At 42.5% G+C, this 19623-nt stretch overlaps 1 protein-coding gene and 1 non-coding gene across 5 annotated transcripts; both read right to left on the reverse strand.

Annotated features, from left to right (window-relative positions):
• Positions 1–956: 956 nt before the first annotated feature.
• KHDC4 (KH domain containing 4, pre-mRNA splicing factor) lies at positions 957–16763 on the reverse strand. 4 transcript variants are annotated; one of them, XM_077789404.1, is made up of 14 exons: positions 16704–16763; positions 16385–16625; positions 14033–14155; positions 12622–12701; positions 12065–12117; positions 10658–10821; positions 9778–9989; positions 9264–9324; positions 8601–8658; positions 7022–7275; positions 5345–5503; positions 4221–4333; positions 3201–3292; positions 957–2219 (listed from the first exon to the last, which is right to left on the reverse strand). In XM_077789404.1, exons 1-14 carry the CDS (start codon positions 16748–16750, stop codon positions 2020–2022), a joined length of 1857 nt encoding a protein of 618 aa, XP_077645530.1. In that variant the 5' UTR covers positions 16751–16763; the 3' UTR covers positions 957–2019. The 4 variants fall into 4 exon arrangements, 3 of the variants coding, with proteins under 3 accessions (XP_077645530.1, XP_021387834.1, XP_021387833.1); XM_021532159.3 differs by having other exon boundaries at positions 5345–5500; positions 14033–14161; XM_021532158.3 differs by having other exon boundaries at positions 14033–14161.
• On the reverse strand, positions 10051–10179 carry LOC116184489 (small Cajal body-specific RNA 4). The gene has a single exon (XR_004149245.1).
• Positions 16764–19623: the final 2860 nt, after the last annotated feature.

The raw sequence follows: 19623 nt of genomic DNA on the forward strand, positions 1-19623 counted from the left end.
GACAGAGCGGGACGGGACGGGACAGAGCGGGACAGAACCGGGACACAACCGGGACAGAACCGGGACAGCGCGGGACAGCGCGGGACGAACCGGGACAGCGCGGGACGGGACAGAGCGGGACAGAACCGGGACACAACCGGGACAGCGCGGGACGGGACAGAGCGGGACAGAACCGGGACACAACCGGGACAGCGCGGGACGGCGCGGGACGGGACGGGACAGCGCGGGATGGCACGGGACACAACCGGGACAGAGCGGGACGGCACAGGACAGAACCGGGACAGCGCGGGATGGAACGGGACAGAGCGTGGGACAAAATCGGGACAGCGCGGGACGGAACCGGGACAGAACGGGACAGCGTGGGACGGAACCGGGACAGAACCGGGACAGCGCGGGACAGAACCGGGACAGCGCGGGACGGAACCGGGACAGAACGGGACAGCGCAGGACACAACTGGGACACAACCGGGACATGGCGGGAGCGACGGCAGCCCGGTGGGGACAGCGCACGACGGGACAGAACCGGGACACGGCGGGGACACATCGGGACGGGACAGAACCGGGACACAACTGGAACATGGTGGGGATACACCAGGACAGAACCGGGACAGCACGGGGATACACCGGGACACAGCGGGGACAGCACAGAACAGGACGGGGAAACAACGGGATACACCGGGACATGGCAGGGACAGGACGGGACACACCGGGACACACCGGGACACCCTCCGGCCCCGCACCCCCTCGACTCCCGTCCCGCTCCCGTTCCAGCCTGCGACTCCTTCCCCGTCCCCAATCCCCAGGGACCCCCCAACACCGACCCCCAGCCCGGGCCCCCCGGGGCTCCCCCGATCCTGGGGCACCCCGAGCCCGGATCCCCTCCCCGCCCCGGGGCTCTCCCAGCCCAGCGTCTCCCTCCTCCAAACCCCACTCCAACCTCAAAGCAGCGGCAGGGAGCAGAATATTTATACATTTATTTATAACCAAAGTACGGTTCTAATTATTTACAACGCGTCGGAAAGCTGAGGTTTGTACAGGCGAGCCATCCCTCCTCAAAACATGTCCCAAAAACTGCCCCGTGCCTTGGAGCAGCCCCCTTGGAGCAGCCCCTGCTCTGTTCAAGAGTTCTGTCTGCACCAGCCCACCCCCCGGTGCAGTTTGTGTCCAAAACAGCGCAGAAACAACCCAAAAATTCATTTTCATACTCAAAATTCTTCTGCACGTGAGGCAGGAGCTGCTGCCTTTTGGGAAACCACCGTGGAACCTTCTGGCTCTGGTGGAATCCAGTGAATGAGGGAAGAGATGGGGGCGAGCCTCTGGAAAAGGAATTGCTGCTGGGTTGGTTTGAGTCCTGGGGTGACTGGAAATAATTCAGCTCTAGGGCTGTAGTGCCAAGTCCACCTGGAGCGACGTGGACCTATCCAAAAACCTGAGCATCCCCCCGCCCCAACACCTGGCTAGAACGAGAACTCGTGGGATTGGTGAAATCACGTCTCAAAATAAAACCAAGCGGAGTGACAGATGTTTGAAATAAAAACGAGGCTTTTCCAAATGTGATGCTCAAGTTTTTCGCGGCTGCTGGTTGGGTGTTCCTTCCCTCTGGTGAAAGTCCAAAATTGAGGCTGAGTCACCAGTAGATCACTGGGGCTGACAGCAGAAGCACTCCAAAAATGCAAATGCAGAGTGAAGTCAGTGTCACTGACTCTTCCCTTTCAGTTATCTGGGAGAAATGAAAAATACGGCCCAAGAGGCTTCCCTGGTTCCTCTTTACAGCACTTCTCCCTTGCACAAGGGATTAGCCCAGTCAGGATGCTATTCCAAATACTCCTTTTTAAAATTAACAACCACACTGCCAAAATGAGGATTTAAAAAACAATGGAGCCCTTCCAAGGGGAAATTGGCTTCTGCAAATGTAAAAACAACACGTCTTTGCCAAGTCCATTGTGGAATACACATGCATTATTGCTAGAGGGGGGAAAAAACCAGATGAATGAAAACTCTTGTGCAGTTTGTTTTTTTTTAGGGTGCCATCCAGAAAGGCATCTGTTGTTTAGCTCGCTGTTGTGAGGATGGGTACTGGTACCCCAAACTCCAGCCCTGTGAAAAAGTACTTGCGTTTTTATGGCCACCGTGCTCCTCCTCTTCATCTGATGAATCTCCAGCATAGGCCACTAATCCAAAGCCCTTCTCTGCAGTTTTCATCTTCTTGGCTTGATGATCTAGGAGGGGAAAACAAAACAAGCCCCGCCCCAGCCCCCCCGAGAAGGAAAAAAATAAAAACAAAACGAACAAAACAAAAAAAAAAGAGATAAAATGCCCCAAAAACGAGTTAATAATAATAAAAAAAGATGTTAATTGTAAATTGTTAGTTGGACACCATTTTGAGGTCACAAGGCCAATGGTCATCCAAGGTCGAAGGCCACAGGAAACAGCACCAGCAACAGCCATGTGATCCATCAGAACCATGTAAGAGAACAGAGAAACAAGAAAGAAACACACAGAAAAGGTAAAGTTAGCAAATGGCTCTCAGTGAGGGCAATTTCACCCGTTAAAGAGATCAACATGTAAAGAAAAAGTAGAAATTTTGTTCAAAAGGAAGCTAACAGGAGAGCAAGACTGCAGAAGAGCTAAGGTTAACCAGGCTGGGTGATGTCCCTGCAGAGCTGAAAGCCTGCAGATTTCAACAGCTGCAAGTCTGACCGAGTTCAAACCCTTGCTGAGTGACAGAAAAGATGAAATCCTGACAGAAATCCTGACAGCACTTGTGTTGTCTGCTCTCAGAAATGTGTGTAAATCCCCACCCGAGCAGAATTCAGAATTCCCCCCACGTTCCTCAGTGCCTCTGAGGCAGCTGCTCACAATGCAAAGCCACAGCACAACCACATTCTGTGCTGCCTGACGGGTTAAATCTCCCTGTTTTTAGTCCCTCACTTTAATCAAACTCCTCTGATTTCACAGATATTTATTAAAGCTTGGAGAAGCAACCTGTGTGTATAACCACAGCAAGCACCAGTGATTTTCGAGTGATTTTCGAGTGATTTTAGAGCAGTGCAGTGTCACCTGCTTTGCACTTTGACACAGAACAGCCAAAAAAACCCCACTTGTTAAAACCAGCAGCATTTGGGAGAGGAAAATGGACTTAGAAAGGGGTTTGGGAAAGGAAACTGGACTTGCAAGGGCATTTGACCCATTGCACTCACCATGGTTGCCTGGTAAAGACCCCGCACCTTTTCTTTCTTCCGATTCCGATTTCATTCCAGTGACAGGAAAAGCTGGCGGAGGCATCAACTGCCTGTTCAAAACAAGATTTTTTGTTCTTTTTTTAAACCAAGCTAAGAGCCAAAAGGAATAAAAACACAATTCCTAACTCAGAGCTTGGCGTGAGGAGTTGGATTTTAAATTCCCTGATTCATCCAGTGACTGTGACAGGAATGGGTGATGGGTTCTACCTGGAGCTCTCCCAGAATTCTTACTTCCAAATGGGACAGGGATGGATGGATGGATGGATGATGGATGGATTCCATGGATGGATGGATGATGGATGGAGAATGGATGATGGATTCCATGGATGGATGAATTCCATGGATGGATGGATGATGGATGGATGGATGGATGATGGATGGATGGATGGATGATGGATGGATTTATGATGGATGGATGATGAATGATGGATGATGAATGATGGATGGATGATGGATGGATAGATTCCATAGATGGATGGATGATGGATGGATGGATGATGGATGGATGGATGGATGATGGATTTATGATGGATGGATGATAGATGGATTCCATGGATGGATGGATTCCATGGATGGATGGATGATGGATGAATGGATGATGGATGGATGGATTCCATGGATGCAAGGATTCCATGGATGGATGCGAGGATTCCATGGATGGATGGATGGATTAGAAGGGTAAGCATGGCCATATCCAAGGAGTTACCACCACAGCTCAATGTCCAAGATGAAATTAGTACCAAGTGGTGACTTGAGGGTCTGTGCTGGTGCCAGTACAATGAAATGTGTGACAAAATACCAGACCCACACAAAGACTCAGCTGAGAGTGGAAATGCAGCATCAAAATGCAATCTTTGCATCCCAACCCAAAACACAAAATAAAAACCCCGCTCACAACCAAACAACTCCCGAGCCTCAGAAAACATGAAACACATCTCTGCAATAAGCTTTGCATCAGAAGCACGACTCCTCACTCACCTGTCCCTCTCTCTCTCCTTTCCTGAGGAACTTGCTGCCTTCGACGCCGCTCCCTCGATTTCACTCTGACTGGAGAAGCCTGTACCTAAATTAGTCATATGAATGGGTCCATGCTATGAGCAGAAAAACACACGGCATTAGCAAATCTACAACTACAACAAAAGCTACAGCTCCTTAATGATACTGTTAGGAAACCCAACCTTTTCAGAGCCAACTAGCAGAAGGAATCTCTAAATCACCACTGCTACACAAAACGCTCTCTCCTCAAATTCCTGAGGGCAGCGTGGTGGGAAACACGCCTGAGCACCACTCTGGGAAACTCCTCAGCACCTACTCCACCTTGTCAGCATTCAGGACAATAAAGAGAGCTGCTCCCTTCCTGGATCACCTATTGCCTCCTCAGCCAGATAATTCTGAGCACTGAACAGACCTCATGCCACAGGGATCTGCTCGAGATTCTAAAATTAGCTCGAACACACAGGCAGCTCCTTATTGCCTCCAGGCAAAGCTTTTATTAAGGGCTTTGCCTGTGGCAGGGGTGTAGCATCACAGAAACATTTACAGACACTCCCCTTTGCTCATATGCAAATTGGAAGAACTCAAAATTATTTTCCTTAAAATCACCTAAGTATCTAAAAATTATTTTTCTTAAAATCACCTAACTATCTAAAAATTCTTTCTCTTAAAATCATCTTAGCTACCTAAACAAATAAGCTTTTAAACTAGGCTTCTTGAAATCCTCTCAAGTGCAACCTGCAAGGTAAATGGGAAAAACTAGAAGTTATTACATTTCCCTCCCTCAAAAAGCCCACCTGAAGACCCCAAAAATTCCAACAAACTCCCAGATAATCTGCCTTTAAGTCCCACGCTCTTGTCATGTCTGTGACCTGGATGCACCACTCGTGCTTTGGGAAGGGCTGAGGGGTGGAAAGAAGCTGGAATGAGTTCAAGGCAGAGTTTTAGAGCAGTGCATCCACTCAGAGACACCAACGTGTGAGCCCTGTGCTTTGGGACAGCCCTGCACAGCTGCTCCAACAACCTGCGCTGACAACACCACAAAAACAACCTCTGACCAACCCCTCTCTGCCTGGGTGAGGGAAGGGAAATTGCTGATTTTATTCCACCTGGTATCCCAGCAGTCCTGACTCTCTCTCATCAGGCAGCTCCTCGGTGAAACGTCTCTTCTGGCCCTGGGCATGGGGCTGGACCTGGGGCTGGCTGCCAGTTGGCATGCTGGTTTTGACTGGGGCAGCAGGGAGGAAAGGAGCGCTCAGAGGACTCTGCTGGGATCAAGGTGGAGAGAAAACACAAAAAAAATTGGTAATATGCATGTAAAATATTCATTCGATGCATACAAAGAAGCAGAACGCACAGACAGCTTCTCTATAACTTAAAAGGAAAATTTTTGTTTTGCCAAAGAGGACAGGTGTAGTTTATAATATGAATATAGAACATGAAGGATAGAATATGAATATAAAACAGGAAGGATAGAATATGAATATAGAACATGAAGGATAGAATATGAATATAGAACATGAAGGATAGGATATGAATATAGAACATGAAGAATAGAATATGAATATAGAACAGGAAGGATAGAACAGGAAGTTGATAATATGTTTATATAGTTTTATATATGCTTATATAGTTTGTAATACAAATATAGAATAGGAAGGATAAAATATGAATATAGAATAGGAAGAACAGGAAGGATAGAACAGGAAGGATAGAACAGGAAAAACAGAACAGGAAAAATGTAATAGGAAGCTGCCAACACAATTTAGTTGCTTAGAAGGAAGGAACACACAGACAGCTTCTCTATAACTTAGAGAAAAATATTTTTGTTTTACCACAGAGGTAAAACAAGGATTTAATTTAGAGAATGCTCACACCTCCAACTAATCCCCAGTTGTAATTTAAACTAATTCACCTACAATGAGCTCTCACCCCTTAAAATGTCCTTGCTGTTAAGAGGACAGGTGTAGTTTATAATATGAATATAGAACAGGAAGGATAGAATATGAATATAGAATAGGGGGAACAGGAAGGATAGAACAGGAAGTTTGTATGTTTATATAGTTTTATATATGTTTACATAGTTTATAGTATCAATATAGAACAGGAAGGATAGAATATGAATATAGAATAGGGGGAACAGGAAGGATAGAACAGGAAGTTTGTATGTTTATATAGTTTTATATATGTTTACATAGTTTATAGCATCAATATAGAATAGGAAGGATAGAATATGAATATAGAATAGGAAAAACAAGAAGGATAGAACAGGAAGGATAGAAGAGGGAAAGACAGAAGAGGGAAAGACAGAAGAGGGAAAGACAGAAGAGGGAAAGACAGAAGAGGGAAAACAGAAGAGGGAAAGACAGAAGAGGGAAAGACAGAAGAGGGAAAGACAGAAGAGGGAAAGACAGAAGAGGGAAAGACAGAAGAGCGAAAGACAGAAGAGGGAAAGACAGAAGAGGGAAAGACAGAAGAGGGAAAGACAGAAGAGGGAAAGACAGAAGAGGGAAAGACAGAAGAGGGAAAACAGAAGAGGGAAAACAGAAGAGGTAAAACAGAAGAGGGAAAAACACAACAGGAAATATGTAATAGGAAGCTGCCAACACAATTTAGTTTCTTAGAAAGAAGGATCAGCTAAATAATACTAAAAAACCCAAACATCCTCCCCCCCCCAAAAAAACCCAAACAAACAAACCAACCAAAAAAACCCACCAAAAAGGCAAAAATAAAGCACTAAACGAGAACCCCAAGAGTCTTCTGCAGAGAGCGGCCCCGGGCGGTACCTGGCCAGTGCTGGCTGGAGGCTGGACCTGAGGTATGGGGTACTGCGTGGGCACGGGTGGCACGGCCGTGGGCAGCGCTGGCAGGACTCCGGGAGCCAGGGGCACGGCAGGGGCGACCATGCCCGGCACCCCGTAGGGAGGCTGGACAGGCTGCTGGGGAGGGGGAACCACAGGGTAACCAGACTGGTACCCGTTGGAGGGGTAGTAGGAGGGCTGGGAAGGGACGCTGTTGATTGTGGCTGGTTGGGTGAAGCCTGGAAAGAAGGAAAAAAGGATATTTTAGTTTGTGGGAATCCAGGGCTGCCCTCTGGCAGGGGTCTGAGACCCCCCTGGACAGAGCCCCCAGAGACACTGGCTGTGATCTCTGTCCATGGAAAAGAGTTTTCAATCTTACAGGATCAATTACCAGCTCTGAGTGTTTGATTTAAGTAATAATTAAGTGTGGCACGGGTGCAAAAGTAAAATTTTAGGATTCTAGATGAGGGGTCCAAAGGGGACAAGATGGAGGAAATTGGGTGTGCCTTGTCCTTTTTCTCCTCCTTCATGCCCTCCATGTCTCACTGTGGTGTTGGCATTTTTCTGTTGGTTCAGGCTGGGGACACACTGTCCAACGTAGGTGACAGATATTGGCACGTTCTTGTAAATCCAGCCCAGGGAGTTTCTGGTATTTAATGTTTGTAACATCCCACTGAGGGATGCTACATTGGCACATTATTGTAAATATAGCACACATATATTTATAATGAAGAATATAATCAAGAAATTATAATGAAGAACACAAACTGACAAACTGATTTTAGGAACTGAATACAATTGTGGGCTTCCTCTGTTCTGAAACCAACTGAAGACAAGGAATGGGAGTTCTACCAAGAGTTCATTTGTCATATTGGCATTGAAAAGGTCGAAAGGTCAGAATGAGGAAGACTTCATTGACTTCCTCATTTTGGGACCCCTCCCCATGAAAGGGACCCATTTCAACATCCCACTGAAGGGTGTTACATTGGCACCTTATTGTAAATATAGCACAGGCAGTTTGTGGTATTTAATGTTTGTAACATCCCACTGAGGGGTGTTACATTGGCACGTTATTGTAAATATAGCACACAGTAGTTTTTGGTATATAATGTTTGTAACATTATATAATGTTTGTAACATTATATTCCAGAAACTGGGAACTGGGTTTAGGCTGGGGACACACTGTTCAATGTAGGTGACAGATTTTGGCACGTTATTGTAAATATAGCACAGGGAGTTTGTGGTATTTAATGTTTGTAACATCCCACTGAGGGCAGAGCCCTGCAGGACAGACCTGCAGCAGAATATGTTATAGATAAGTTTATACTTATACATATAAGAATATATATATACATATATTATTGTATGTATAAGAATGAACAACCTTGAAAACCAGCACAGACAAATTATGACTTTTTTGGCAGCGGGGCAGAAAGACAGAGACTTTCTACAATCTCAGAATCACCAATACCTCAGATTCTGACATTAGTTCTGCCACGGTCACCAAAATAATCAGTTTAATTACAACTGGAAAAGAGGCTTTATTCTCCAAGCTGGTATTTACCTGCCAAGGGAACTGCAGTGGTTATCTGGTTCACAAATCGGGAGTACTCGGCGTGAACCTACAAAGAATTTCAAAGATTAGAGGCTAAAAATAAAAATATTAACATTTATGCAATTCCTTGTGACCATGTGAGAGAATGTTGGTTAGAGGACACACTGTGCACAAGGACAGCAATAACCCAAACATAACAATCCACCCACCAAAACCTCAATAAACATCCCCCTGATCCTGCTGGCCTCTGTGGCAGATTTGTGTAAATTATGGGAACAGTTTAAACAATCATTTTAATAATTATAGTAACAATTAATACAATAATAATTTAATAAAAATAATTTTAAATAATTTACATCTCTCTCATAGGAAAGAGAGTGGCAAATTAATTACTATAGAGCCTGAGAGACTACAAACACTTCCAAATATTTTTCGAAACAGATTTTGTAGACCATTATCTTAGTATTATATTAAGTGAAAGACTTCAAGACTTTCTCAGCTCTTTCCTGAGAAATTTTTATTCTCTGAACAAGAATTAGACAGCAACCCTTGGAAAGAGAAACCTATGAGGAACAGACACATGAACAGCTTTGCTGAAAGCATTAAAAATTCCTTAACGCACATCCTAAAGCTACAAAAAGCTCTGAAATCTCATATTTTTAAATTACTCACTGTTTGCAAGAGGTTCTCACACAGCTTTTTAGCAGCTGCCAAACCTTCTGGCTTTGGGTGACTGAAAAAATACACAAAAAAACCTCATAAGAACAAAATTTTCTGTCAAATTTGGGAGCTCCTTTGCCCCCCCACCACATGGTTACACCCTTATCACTTTAGAGAAACCTCTAAAGTCAAACCAGCTTCAAAAACTTATTTCATTTGCATTAAATCAGTCCAAATTAAGAATTCCCCACAGTGATTAAAGGTTAAGACACATTCCTTGACCAGCCAATGGGATTTTTAAAAATAGATTTGATGAGATTTTTTTTAATAGATTTTATGGGATTTTTTAAAAATAGATTTTATAGGATTTTTTTAAATTGATTTTTTAATGGGATTTTTTCTTTAAATGGATTTTTAATGGGATTTTTTTTAAATGATTTTTTAATGGGATTTTTTAAAATGGATTTTTAATGGGATTTTTTTTTAAATGGGTTTTAAAGGGATATTTTTTGGAACTCCCCCATACCTGATGTAGATGTACATGGGCTCAAAGGCCTCTCTGCCTGATGCTGGCTCTATGCAACCTGAGCCTTTCCCTCGAAGAAAGACTTTGGCACCAGTTTCAATCTGAATGTGCTGCAAGTAGGAGCAGCCAGGCCCTTCCACCTTCTCCTTCACGTTAAAGGTGGGAACAGCATGTTCCAGCCCAACAAACAACTTGTCCTGGACATAATGCATCTGTGAATGAACAGCAAAAGCTTCAATATTTCTAATTTCACATCTCGCAGGCAGAAGGGTTCAGTGTCAGGTGGCACAGTGAGTCCTGTGCTTTTCTGCAAGTAGGACTGCTCTCTCCATCCTTTTGCTTTTTGGAGGTCACTGTCACCAGAGTCTCACTCTCCAGACTCAGTTTTGTTAGTCCTCCAGATTTCACAACACAACACAAGGTGGGGGTGATTTTTTTGGGGTGTTTTTCCATCTTTTGCGTTGTGATTTTGTTATTTTTTTAATAAACAGCACATGACATGTCTGTCACTGTCGAGGCAGGATGGGAATGACTAGACCCTGACTCAGAAGGCTGCTGAGAGTAAAACTCCAATTTATTCAAAATACACTGCTCTTTTATACAGAGCTTCGTAAGGACCAAATCCATTCATCCTGAAGTGAAAACAACCCACAGCATTAGTGCAGAGTGCTTGACACACAGTGACAGAACTTAACTATAAACAATGTGAAAAACAAGAGAGATCAAGAATTATTTACATTCTTTCCCAGGCTTTTTGCCTGGCTAGAAACTCTCAGTTTCTTTCTTTGACTGAATCTGAGACCCACACACGTCTGCTTTGCAAAAATCAAATTCTGTAAGCAGCGATACTGAATGAAATGCACATCAGTGGATCACTCACCCCTGACTGGAATGGAGGTTTTTGGCCAACAGCTGGAGTTATCTGAGTGATAGGGGCTGGCTGGTGATAGACAGTGACTGTGGCTCCGTTGAACGTGGGGCTGGAGCCCGTGGCTGCTTTCACCACTCCATTGGTAATGATCTCTTTGATTCTGTTAACAGCTCCTGGTTGAGAAAACGTGAAATCCATTCTTATTCTTATTCATTCTTATTATTAGTTCATATCCATTCTGATTCAGCAGCCCAGAGTAACCAAACTGTGACAGGACAGGGTTGTTTTCCATATTCTGTGAGAGGATCGCAGCTTCCAGTGGGGCCCAGGGTTGGAATCACAAAGGGGATCACAAAGGATCTCCAGGGATCCTGGAGCTGTGGCAGGGAGGTTTGGGCTGGATAAGGATAAGGAAAAGGTTCTGGGCACAGCCCTGAGGCTGCCAGAGCTCCAGGAGAGGTTGGACAATGCTCCCAGGGATGCACAGGGTGGGATTTTGGGGTGTCAGTGCAGGGCTGGGGGTTGGACTGGGTGATCCCTATGGATCCCTTCCAGCTATTCAGTAAAGTATCAGAATTTCTCCTCCATTTCCACCCTGATAAAACTTGGGCCAATGTTTTAAGGCAAGGACAGGGAGGAACAACCCCAGGCACCAGCACAGGCTGAGGGAGGACCTGAGGGGTGTCACCAAGCTGTCCCTGAGCCTTGGCAGCCACTGGGGTCCTGGGGTGGGTGAAGAAGAGCATTCCCAGCAGGTCAGGGAGCTCCTGGAGGGGCACAAAGACCCTGAAGGGCCTGGAGGGTCCCTGCCCAGGAAAGGCTGAGGGAGCTGGGGCTGCTCAGCCTGGAGAGGAGCCCCAGCTGAGAGGGGCCTCAGCCCTCAATGTCCCTGGGTGTCCCCGATGTCCCTGGGTGTCCTCAGGTATCCCTAGGTGTCCCTGGGTGTCCTCAGGTGTCCCTGGGTCTCCCTGGCTGCCCCTGGGTCTTTCTGGCTGTCCCTGAGTGTCCCTGGTGTCCCTGGGTCCCCCTGGGTGTCCTCAGGTGTCCCTGGGTGTTTCTGGCTGTCCCTGAGTGTCCCTGGTGTCCCTGGGTCCCCCTGGGTGTCCTCAGGTGTCCCTGGGTGTTTCTGGCTGTCCCTGAGTGTCCCTGGTGTCCCTGGGTCCCCCTGGGTGTCCTCAGGTGTCCCTGAGTGTCTCTGGTGTCCCCTGGGTGTCCCACCCCCCCCCACCTTCCTTGTAGTCTATCCAGATTTTTAATTTCCTGATGAATGCAGTACGTGGCACCTCAGGGATTTCAGAGCAGAGATCTCAGCATCAATGTTTGAATGCAGTCTGTTATCACCACCAAGGTGTTTATAACTCAAATCCAAGCCTTTATCACAAAAAAGAGAGAAAAAGCAGTATATTTTGTACTCACTGTCAACCAACTCCCGTGTCTGACCCTGAACATGAAGATACAAAGGACGATCTCTGGGGGAAAAAAAGTCAAATATTCAATTAAACCCACAGACATCACAATTATAATGTATTCAATCTAATTACATTACAGTCATTACACACATAAAGTCTTACATAAAAATCTGAAATGCCCTCCAGATAACAATACAAATTCCTTGAGTATCATAGTGCTCAGGCAGGAAAGCTCTGCACTGAAAATGTGATTCAGGAGTTGATGGTGACTCAGAGAACTTACACCACTGAACAATTTAATTAGCTTGCTCACATAAATGGGTCACTAATGAAAAGCAGCAAGAAATTTGGGTTTGGGAAGTTGCAGTGTTCTGTGGGGAGAAGTTGAGCACAGTGGGATGTGCCAGGGTGATGGCTGGGGTGGTTATTTCAGCTGAAATAAAGCAGCTAGGAGCACCCGAATGGCAAATTTATTAAAGAACCAACCAAAAGGAACCCCAGCACTTTGTCACCTCAGGAGGAAAGAAACAGAATCTTCCAAAAAAAAAAAAAAGAAATACAAACCCAGGTCCCACTTTGGCTTTCTCTTCTGCAGTCATGAACCTCCCTCGAGTGGAGACAGCTGCTCCACTCAGACGACTGATCTGCAAAAAATGGACAAAGTCCAGTGACACACCTGCCAACAGCAAACAGGGCACACCCTCTAGGCCAAAATGTAAATAAATTTATTTATTTAAATAAATAAATTTCAATAAGTTGCTGTAAAAAACCCCAGAAATCATTAACAAAGTGCTAAGAGACTGATGCTGGCTCTGAAGTCAATACTGATGCCTTGTGAAGGCTGATTTAGAACGCAGGCTGGACAGAGTTAATTGTAAAGCAGGGATTTATTAGCAGAAATAAATCCTAAAACAGATCCACCTTGGGCAGCACAAGAGCCCTGCCAGGGCTACACCCAAGATGAACCAAAATGGTCACAAAAATGGACAACTGGTCATGGGGTCTGTCACTTTTAGAAGTTCTGCTCCATTTGCATATTGGAGTTAATTCTATAATTACAGCTTTAGGTTATTAAGCCCCATCCTGCTTGTTTTTCTCTCTCCAGCCCACGGTGTTTGGGCTCTTGGGCTGAGATTTGGATCATTTGTCCTTGGTGCCCAGCTGGAGAAGGAATTGTTTTGTCTCTGCTCTGTGCAGAGAGCTCAGCATCCCCTAATATGGAGCCCAGACCCACACACTAAATCAGCACAGAACCACTATTTTTTATATGAAAAATATAAAAACTAAAACCTGAGGCATCAATACAACAAGTTACTGAACAAACCAGCAAACACCTTTAGAAAACACAAATTTTCCAGAAAGGAACAACCCCTGAAGAGAGTCCCCTGCAAGTTCTTTTCACCTCATCTCCTCAGAGACAAAAAAGAGAAAGGTGTAGAGGGTTGTGTAAGGTATGCCAGTGAGGAGAGAGGAAGGGGAGAGGAAGGGGAGAGGAAGGGGAGAGGAAGGGGAGAGGAAGGGGAGAGGAAGGGGAGAGGAAGGGGAGAGGAAAAAAAGAAGAGGAAAAAAAAGAAGAGGAAAAAAAGAAGAGGAAAAAAAGAAGAGGAAAAAAAGAAGAGGAAAAAAAGAAGAGGAAAAAAAGAAGAGGAAAAAAAAGAAGAGGAAAAAAAAGAAGAGGAAAAAACGGGAGAGAAAAAAAGGAGAAAAAAAAGGGGAAAAAAAAGAGAAAAAAAAGGGGAAAAAAAAGGGGAAAAAAAGGGGGAAAAAAAGGGGGAAAAAAAAGGAGAAAAAAAAGGAGAAAAAAAAGGAGAAAAAAAAGGAGAAAAAAAGAAGAAAATAAAGGACTAAAAAAAGGAGAAAAAAAAGGAGAAAAAAAAGGAGAAAAAAAGGAGAAAAAAAGGAGAAAAAAAGAAGAAAATAAAGGACTAAAAAAAGGAGAAACTGTAGTGGGTTGTGGAAGGCCAGGGGGACGTACCTCATCCTGGGTCTGGCCCCTGGTCAGCAGGTTCCTGCAGGTCAGGGGGACGTCGTTGATCTCCACCTCTGCCACCACGAGGTCATCTTTGCTTTTACTCGTGGCTGGACCTTTCCCCAGAGCCTGCAGCTTCAAAAAAAGCAATTGCAACGTGGGTGAAAGCAGGAAAACAAATTGGGAGGGTGAACATCCTTCTTATGTCACCCTGTTTTATTTTAAATTCCTCCTAGAAGTTCCTACGCCTTCTGATGTTTACGTATGTCAAATGAGTTTTCTCACACTGTTTGAAATAATTACAAAATAATAATAAAATAATGATTTTTAAAATATTTTTCATTGTAAGTGGAGAGAATTGATGGGCTGTTGGTTTGAGAGGTGGTGATTTCTCCTCCAAGACACTGTCATTTTTACTATAATATATATATAATATACATATATTTTATATAGATTTTATATATTTTTTATATATTATAACATACGTATTTATATATTTGTAATATATATTTTTTCTGACTCTCCTACATATATATACAGGAGAATCAAAAAATAAAGTTGATTCTTTTAGCTTTTTTCTTTCCTTTTCCATCCAGCCTGCTTCTGTGAGTTATTTTGTGTCAAAATGGGACATTCTTGTTCACCCCTTTCATTTATTGAAGGTAAAATCCTCAGAGATTATGAAAAGCACATTGGAATATTCTTGATTTGCCTCCTCACAGCCCAAATAAACAATCTGGATTTATTTTCACCACATATTGATAAAATAATTAATGTTTCTCCTCTGTACGTGATGTAAAACTGAATTGTAGAATTTTAATATTTCACACTTCAGCTGGCAGCTCTGACAGAAAATGAAATGTGTAGTTCATGCTTCATTAATTTAGAATGAATTTAGAATTTCTGTCCAAGATCTGAACTCATCCACACTACACTCATCTTTAAGACAGGGGTAAAATATTTTGGGTCAGGCTAAGAAATAAAAAAAACACAGTCAAAGATTCAGAAAATACAGCGGAAGAGTTAGCACAAAGATTTTTGCAATGCACAGAGTTAGCTGAACTAAACCTTCTAAATATCCTGGAATTAATTTGGGGGACATAAAAGTCAAAAAAAGACTCTGTAAAAAAAAGAGAAATTTCCAGGATTAACACTGAAAAACATCACGTGCAGGAGAGCCACAAGGCAGCTACACAGAGGCTCCAGCACAGGGCACTGTTCTGACTTAAAAAATAAAAATATATTCATTAACTTGCAGCTCCTTAATTTCCATTCCCTCACAACCTGAAAGGTCGTCAGAGTTAATTACTCTGGAAATGCCATCGCTGAACGTGTTTCAGCCCCTAAATTGACAGAAAAGCAATTTAAGGAGAATTTGGGACAATTTATCACTATTTTATTTTCAAAATGAGCACTCTAAAAAGGCTGCAGGGGTGGTTTCAGCCCCAGAAGTGGCAGAAAAGCAATTTAAAGAGAATCTGGGACAATTTCTTACTATTTTATTTTTATTTAAGGAGAATTTGGGACAATTCCCCACTTTTTTTTAAATTCTGAGTAAATCCTGTGGCAACATGAGCACTCCAAAATGCTAAAGGAGTGGTTTCAGCCCCAAAAGTGACAGAAAAGGAATTTAAAGAGAATTTATGACAATTTATCACTATTTTGGTTTCAAAATGAGCACTCCAAAAAGGCTGCAGGGGTGGTTTCACTCCAAGCAGTGACAAAAAAGGAATTTAAGGAGAATTTGGGACAATTTATCACTATTTTTTTTTTCATTTAAGGAGAATTTGGGACAAATCGCCACTTTTTTTTTAATCTGTGAGTAAATCATATGGATTCTCCCCCTTTCCATTTTTGAGGGCCTCAATTTCCATCCAAACTCGTAGAAATTAAAAAGAAAAAACAACAAGAGTGAGTTTTTCTGGTGTTTTATTTCCTTTTTTTCACACTGTGCCACTCGAGTGCTCATTTTTCCATGAGATTTACTCAAATTAAAAAAAAAAGTGGAGAATTGTCCCAAATTCTCCTTAAATAAAATAAAATAGTGATAAATTGTCCCAAATTCTCCTTAGATTCCTTCTAGGACCGAAACCACTTCTGCCTTTTTGGAGTTCTCATTTCGCTCTCTGGAAAACACTTGAGGAAAAACCCTCGTGGCTCTTTTACAATATTAAATATTATAAATATTTAAATATTCCATGGTTCTGAGGAAAAAAAAATTAAGTTTTTCACTTCCCTACAGGTGGCTTTGGTAAAATCTTACAGCGGACTGACCTCACAGCCACCTAATGGTTTTAAAAATATTTTTAAGTGCTTTTTTTCGCAGCCAATTCCCTGAATCCGCTCCCACCCACCCACCTTGTCCGCCGTGCTGGGCGCCGGCTTCAGCTTCCCTTTGGCCATCAGCATCGCGTTAATCTTCGCCGCCACCGCCGCGGCCGCATCCAGCGCTCCCGAGGGCGCCGCGGAGCTCTCGGACCCGGCCACGGCGGCGCCGCCATCGCCGCCCCCACCGGGGAACGGCCGCCCGGGCAGCGGCGCGGTAGCGGGGAGGAGGAAACTCGGAGCAGGGCCGGGCTGATCCCACTTGCTGCGGCGCCTGGAAAAGAGAGGAGGAAGGTGAGACGCTGCTCTGAGGGGCGGCGGGACCGCCCGAGCCGCCGCGGCCGCGCCTCACCCGCCCGCGGCCCCCGCGTCCCGCTGCGCTCCGCCGCCCGCCGACATGGCCGCCGCGGCTGCCGGCCGTCACTTCCGGTCCGCGCCGCCGCCGCTTCCGGCCGCTGCCATGGCGACGGCGCCGTCGCTTCCGGTTGTTGCCACGGGGCGCCGCCGAAAATCACCGAATTTAACCCGTTCCCCGCCTGAAAAACACGGGAAAAGTTTAATAAAGGAGACGAGGAGACAAAGATAATAAGGCGAAGGTTGTTATGGCTGAGTGCGTGTTGGGATTTAGCTAAAAACACACTTCCGGGATACCCTTTAAATACTTCTATTAGTTTGTTACATATTCAAAACTAGTGTCCCTTTAAATATTCCTTCTGTTATATTAGCTTGTTATATATTCATAAATGGTTATCCCTCTAAATACTTCTATTATATTAGCTTGTTTTATGTTCATAACAATTATGCCTCTAAATACTTCTTTATTATATTAGCTTGTTATATATTCATAATGATTATCCCTTTAAATACTTCTGTTATATTAGTTTGTTATATACTCATAAACGGTTATTCCATTAAATACTTCTATTATATTAGTTTGTTACGTATTCAAAAGGATTGTCCCTTTAAATACTTCTATTATAGTAGCTTATTACATATTCATAAATGGTTAACCCTCTAAATACTTCTATTATATTAGTTTCTTACATATTCATAAACGATTATCCCTCTAAATACTTCTACTATATTAGTTTGTTATAAATTCATAAATGATTACTCCTCTAAATACTTCTATTATATTAGTTTGTTACATCTAAATAGTTATCCCTCTAAATACTTATTCTAGCTTGTTACATATTCATAAATGATTATTGCTTTAAATACTTCTTCTATTATATTAGTTTGTTATATATTTATAAATTATTATTCCTTTAAATACTTATATTAGTTTGCTACATATTAACAAACGGTTATCCTTCTAAATACTTATTCTAGTTTGTTACATATTCATAAATGATTATTCCTTTAAATATTTCTTCTATTATATTAGCTTGTTATATATTCATAACAATTGCCCTTTAAATAATTCTATTATATTAGCTTGTTACATATTCATAAATGATTATTCATTTAAATACTTCTTCTATTATATTAGTTTGTTATATATTCATAAATTATTATTCCTCTGAATACTTCTATTATAGTAACTTGTTATATATACATAAATGGTTATCCCTCTAAATACTTTAATATATTAGTCTGTTATATATTCATAAATTATTATTCCTTTAAATATTTCTTCTATTATATTAGTTTACTACATATTAATAAAGTTATCCTTCGAAATACTTATTCTAGCTTGTTACATATTCATAAATCATTATTTCTTTAAATATTTATTCTATTAGCTTGTTATATATTCATAATGACTATCCCTTTAAATACTTGTTGCATTAGTTTGCTACATATTAATAAACAATTATCCCTCTAAATACTTCTATTATATTAGCTTGTTACATATTCATAAATGGTTATCCCATTAAATACTTCTTCTATTATGTTAGCTTGTTACATATTGGTGAAAAATGCAGATTTTATGATTGGCTTTTCGCAAATTTAAAATGAATATGATATGTGTAATGTGAGAAAGTTATGCTGTGTTAATTCTCTTTAGTGTGTTAAATCTAATTTTAGGTTCCAACATAATGTTTAAATACAGACTATGTATGTGGGGGAAATGTTTTTTTTTGTAGGAATGAGATACTTCGAGGAACACCTAAATCTTCTAAAGAAAAGGAATTTATGGATTTCTTATCAGAAAAAGCTAATTTCTTCATGCCTTGCTGAATAGTAGCCTTGGGAATTAAAGGAAACAATTGACAAACAGACAAAATTCTTATTTTAAATAAAATATATGCATAACCATGAAGGATATTTTAATATATTGGCTTTTTTCACACTTATGTTCATTGGGTGTTACCCCATCCAAGCAGGCATTTTAACACTAATTTTTATCAGCTATTTCCCTATAATTAACAACAGAAATAAAAACCGTATCCTTTGTGAAAAACGCCAATTGCGTGGTTTTTCAAATTTTTGAGAGTTTAATAATAATAAAATGGTTATAAAAATAATAATACAATTAGAGTAATCAAGTTTAGAGTTAGGGCAATTACGAAACAATAAAAAGCAAAGAATTAGAAACTAAGTCACAAAAAGCATGACTTGTGAACAAAGGAATAACCTTAAAACCAACAACCTGTTATATATTCATAGATTCTTCATGGTTATGCATACATTTTATTTAAAATAAGAATTTTGTCTGCTGGATGTCAACTGTTTCCTTTAATTTCCATGGCGTCTTCAAGTTGAGCAAGGCCTGAAGAAATTAGCTTCTTATGATAAGAAATCCATAAACTCCTTTTCTTTGGAAGATTTAGGTGTTCCTCGAAGTGACTATTTCATTCCTAAAAAACCAAACAAAACTCCCCCCACATACATTTTAAAATTATGCTGTAACTTAAAACTAGATTTAACATGCTACTTAAGAGAACTAATACAGCACAGCTTTCTAACATGACACATGTAATATTCATTGTTATATTTACGAAAAGCCAATCATAAAACATGCATTTTTCACAAGGGCCAAAGCTGAAATTAGGGATAAAAAACCATTTATCATTCCCTCAGAGCCCAGAACATTCCACAAGGCCCGCAGCGCTCACAGCAGGGGCGGCGGCTGCGCATGCGCGGCGCTTTGGCGCCAAGCGAGCCCCGCCCCGCCCCTTTGCGTTTGCGCACGGCCCCTCGGCCGAGCCCGCTGAGGGCGAGGGCGGGAAAGGCGCCCTGAGGGTGAGGCCGGCATTTACCTTCCTTTATCTCGCTTCTCCTCACATTCCCCTCCAGTTTTTCCTCCCTTATCTCTCAACTCAGTT

The sequence above is a fragment of the Lonchura striata genome, chromosome 33, assembly GCF_046129695.1.
Source record: "Lonchura striata isolate bLonStr1 chromosome 33, bLonStr1.mat, whole genome shotgun sequence".
NCBI classification, from domain to species: domain Eukaryota; kingdom Metazoa; phylum Chordata; class Aves; order Passeriformes; family Estrildidae; genus Lonchura; species Lonchura striata.

Bases quoted from the DNA above. Each gene is read 5' to 3' on its own strand.
- KHDC4 (XM_021532158.3), bottom strand. From the start codon at position 16,750: ATGTCGGCGGGCGGCGGAGCGCAGCGGGACGCGGGGGCCGCGGGCGG. The intron at 16,626-16,703 runs GTGAGGCGCGGC...TCTCTTTTCCAG, and splicing joins GACGCGGGGGCCGCGGGCGG to GCGCCGCAGCAAGTGGGATC. The intron at 4,334-5,344 runs GTGGAATAAAAT...TTCTGCTCATAG, and splicing joins CAGGACTGCTGGGATACCAG to CATGGACCCATTCATATGAC.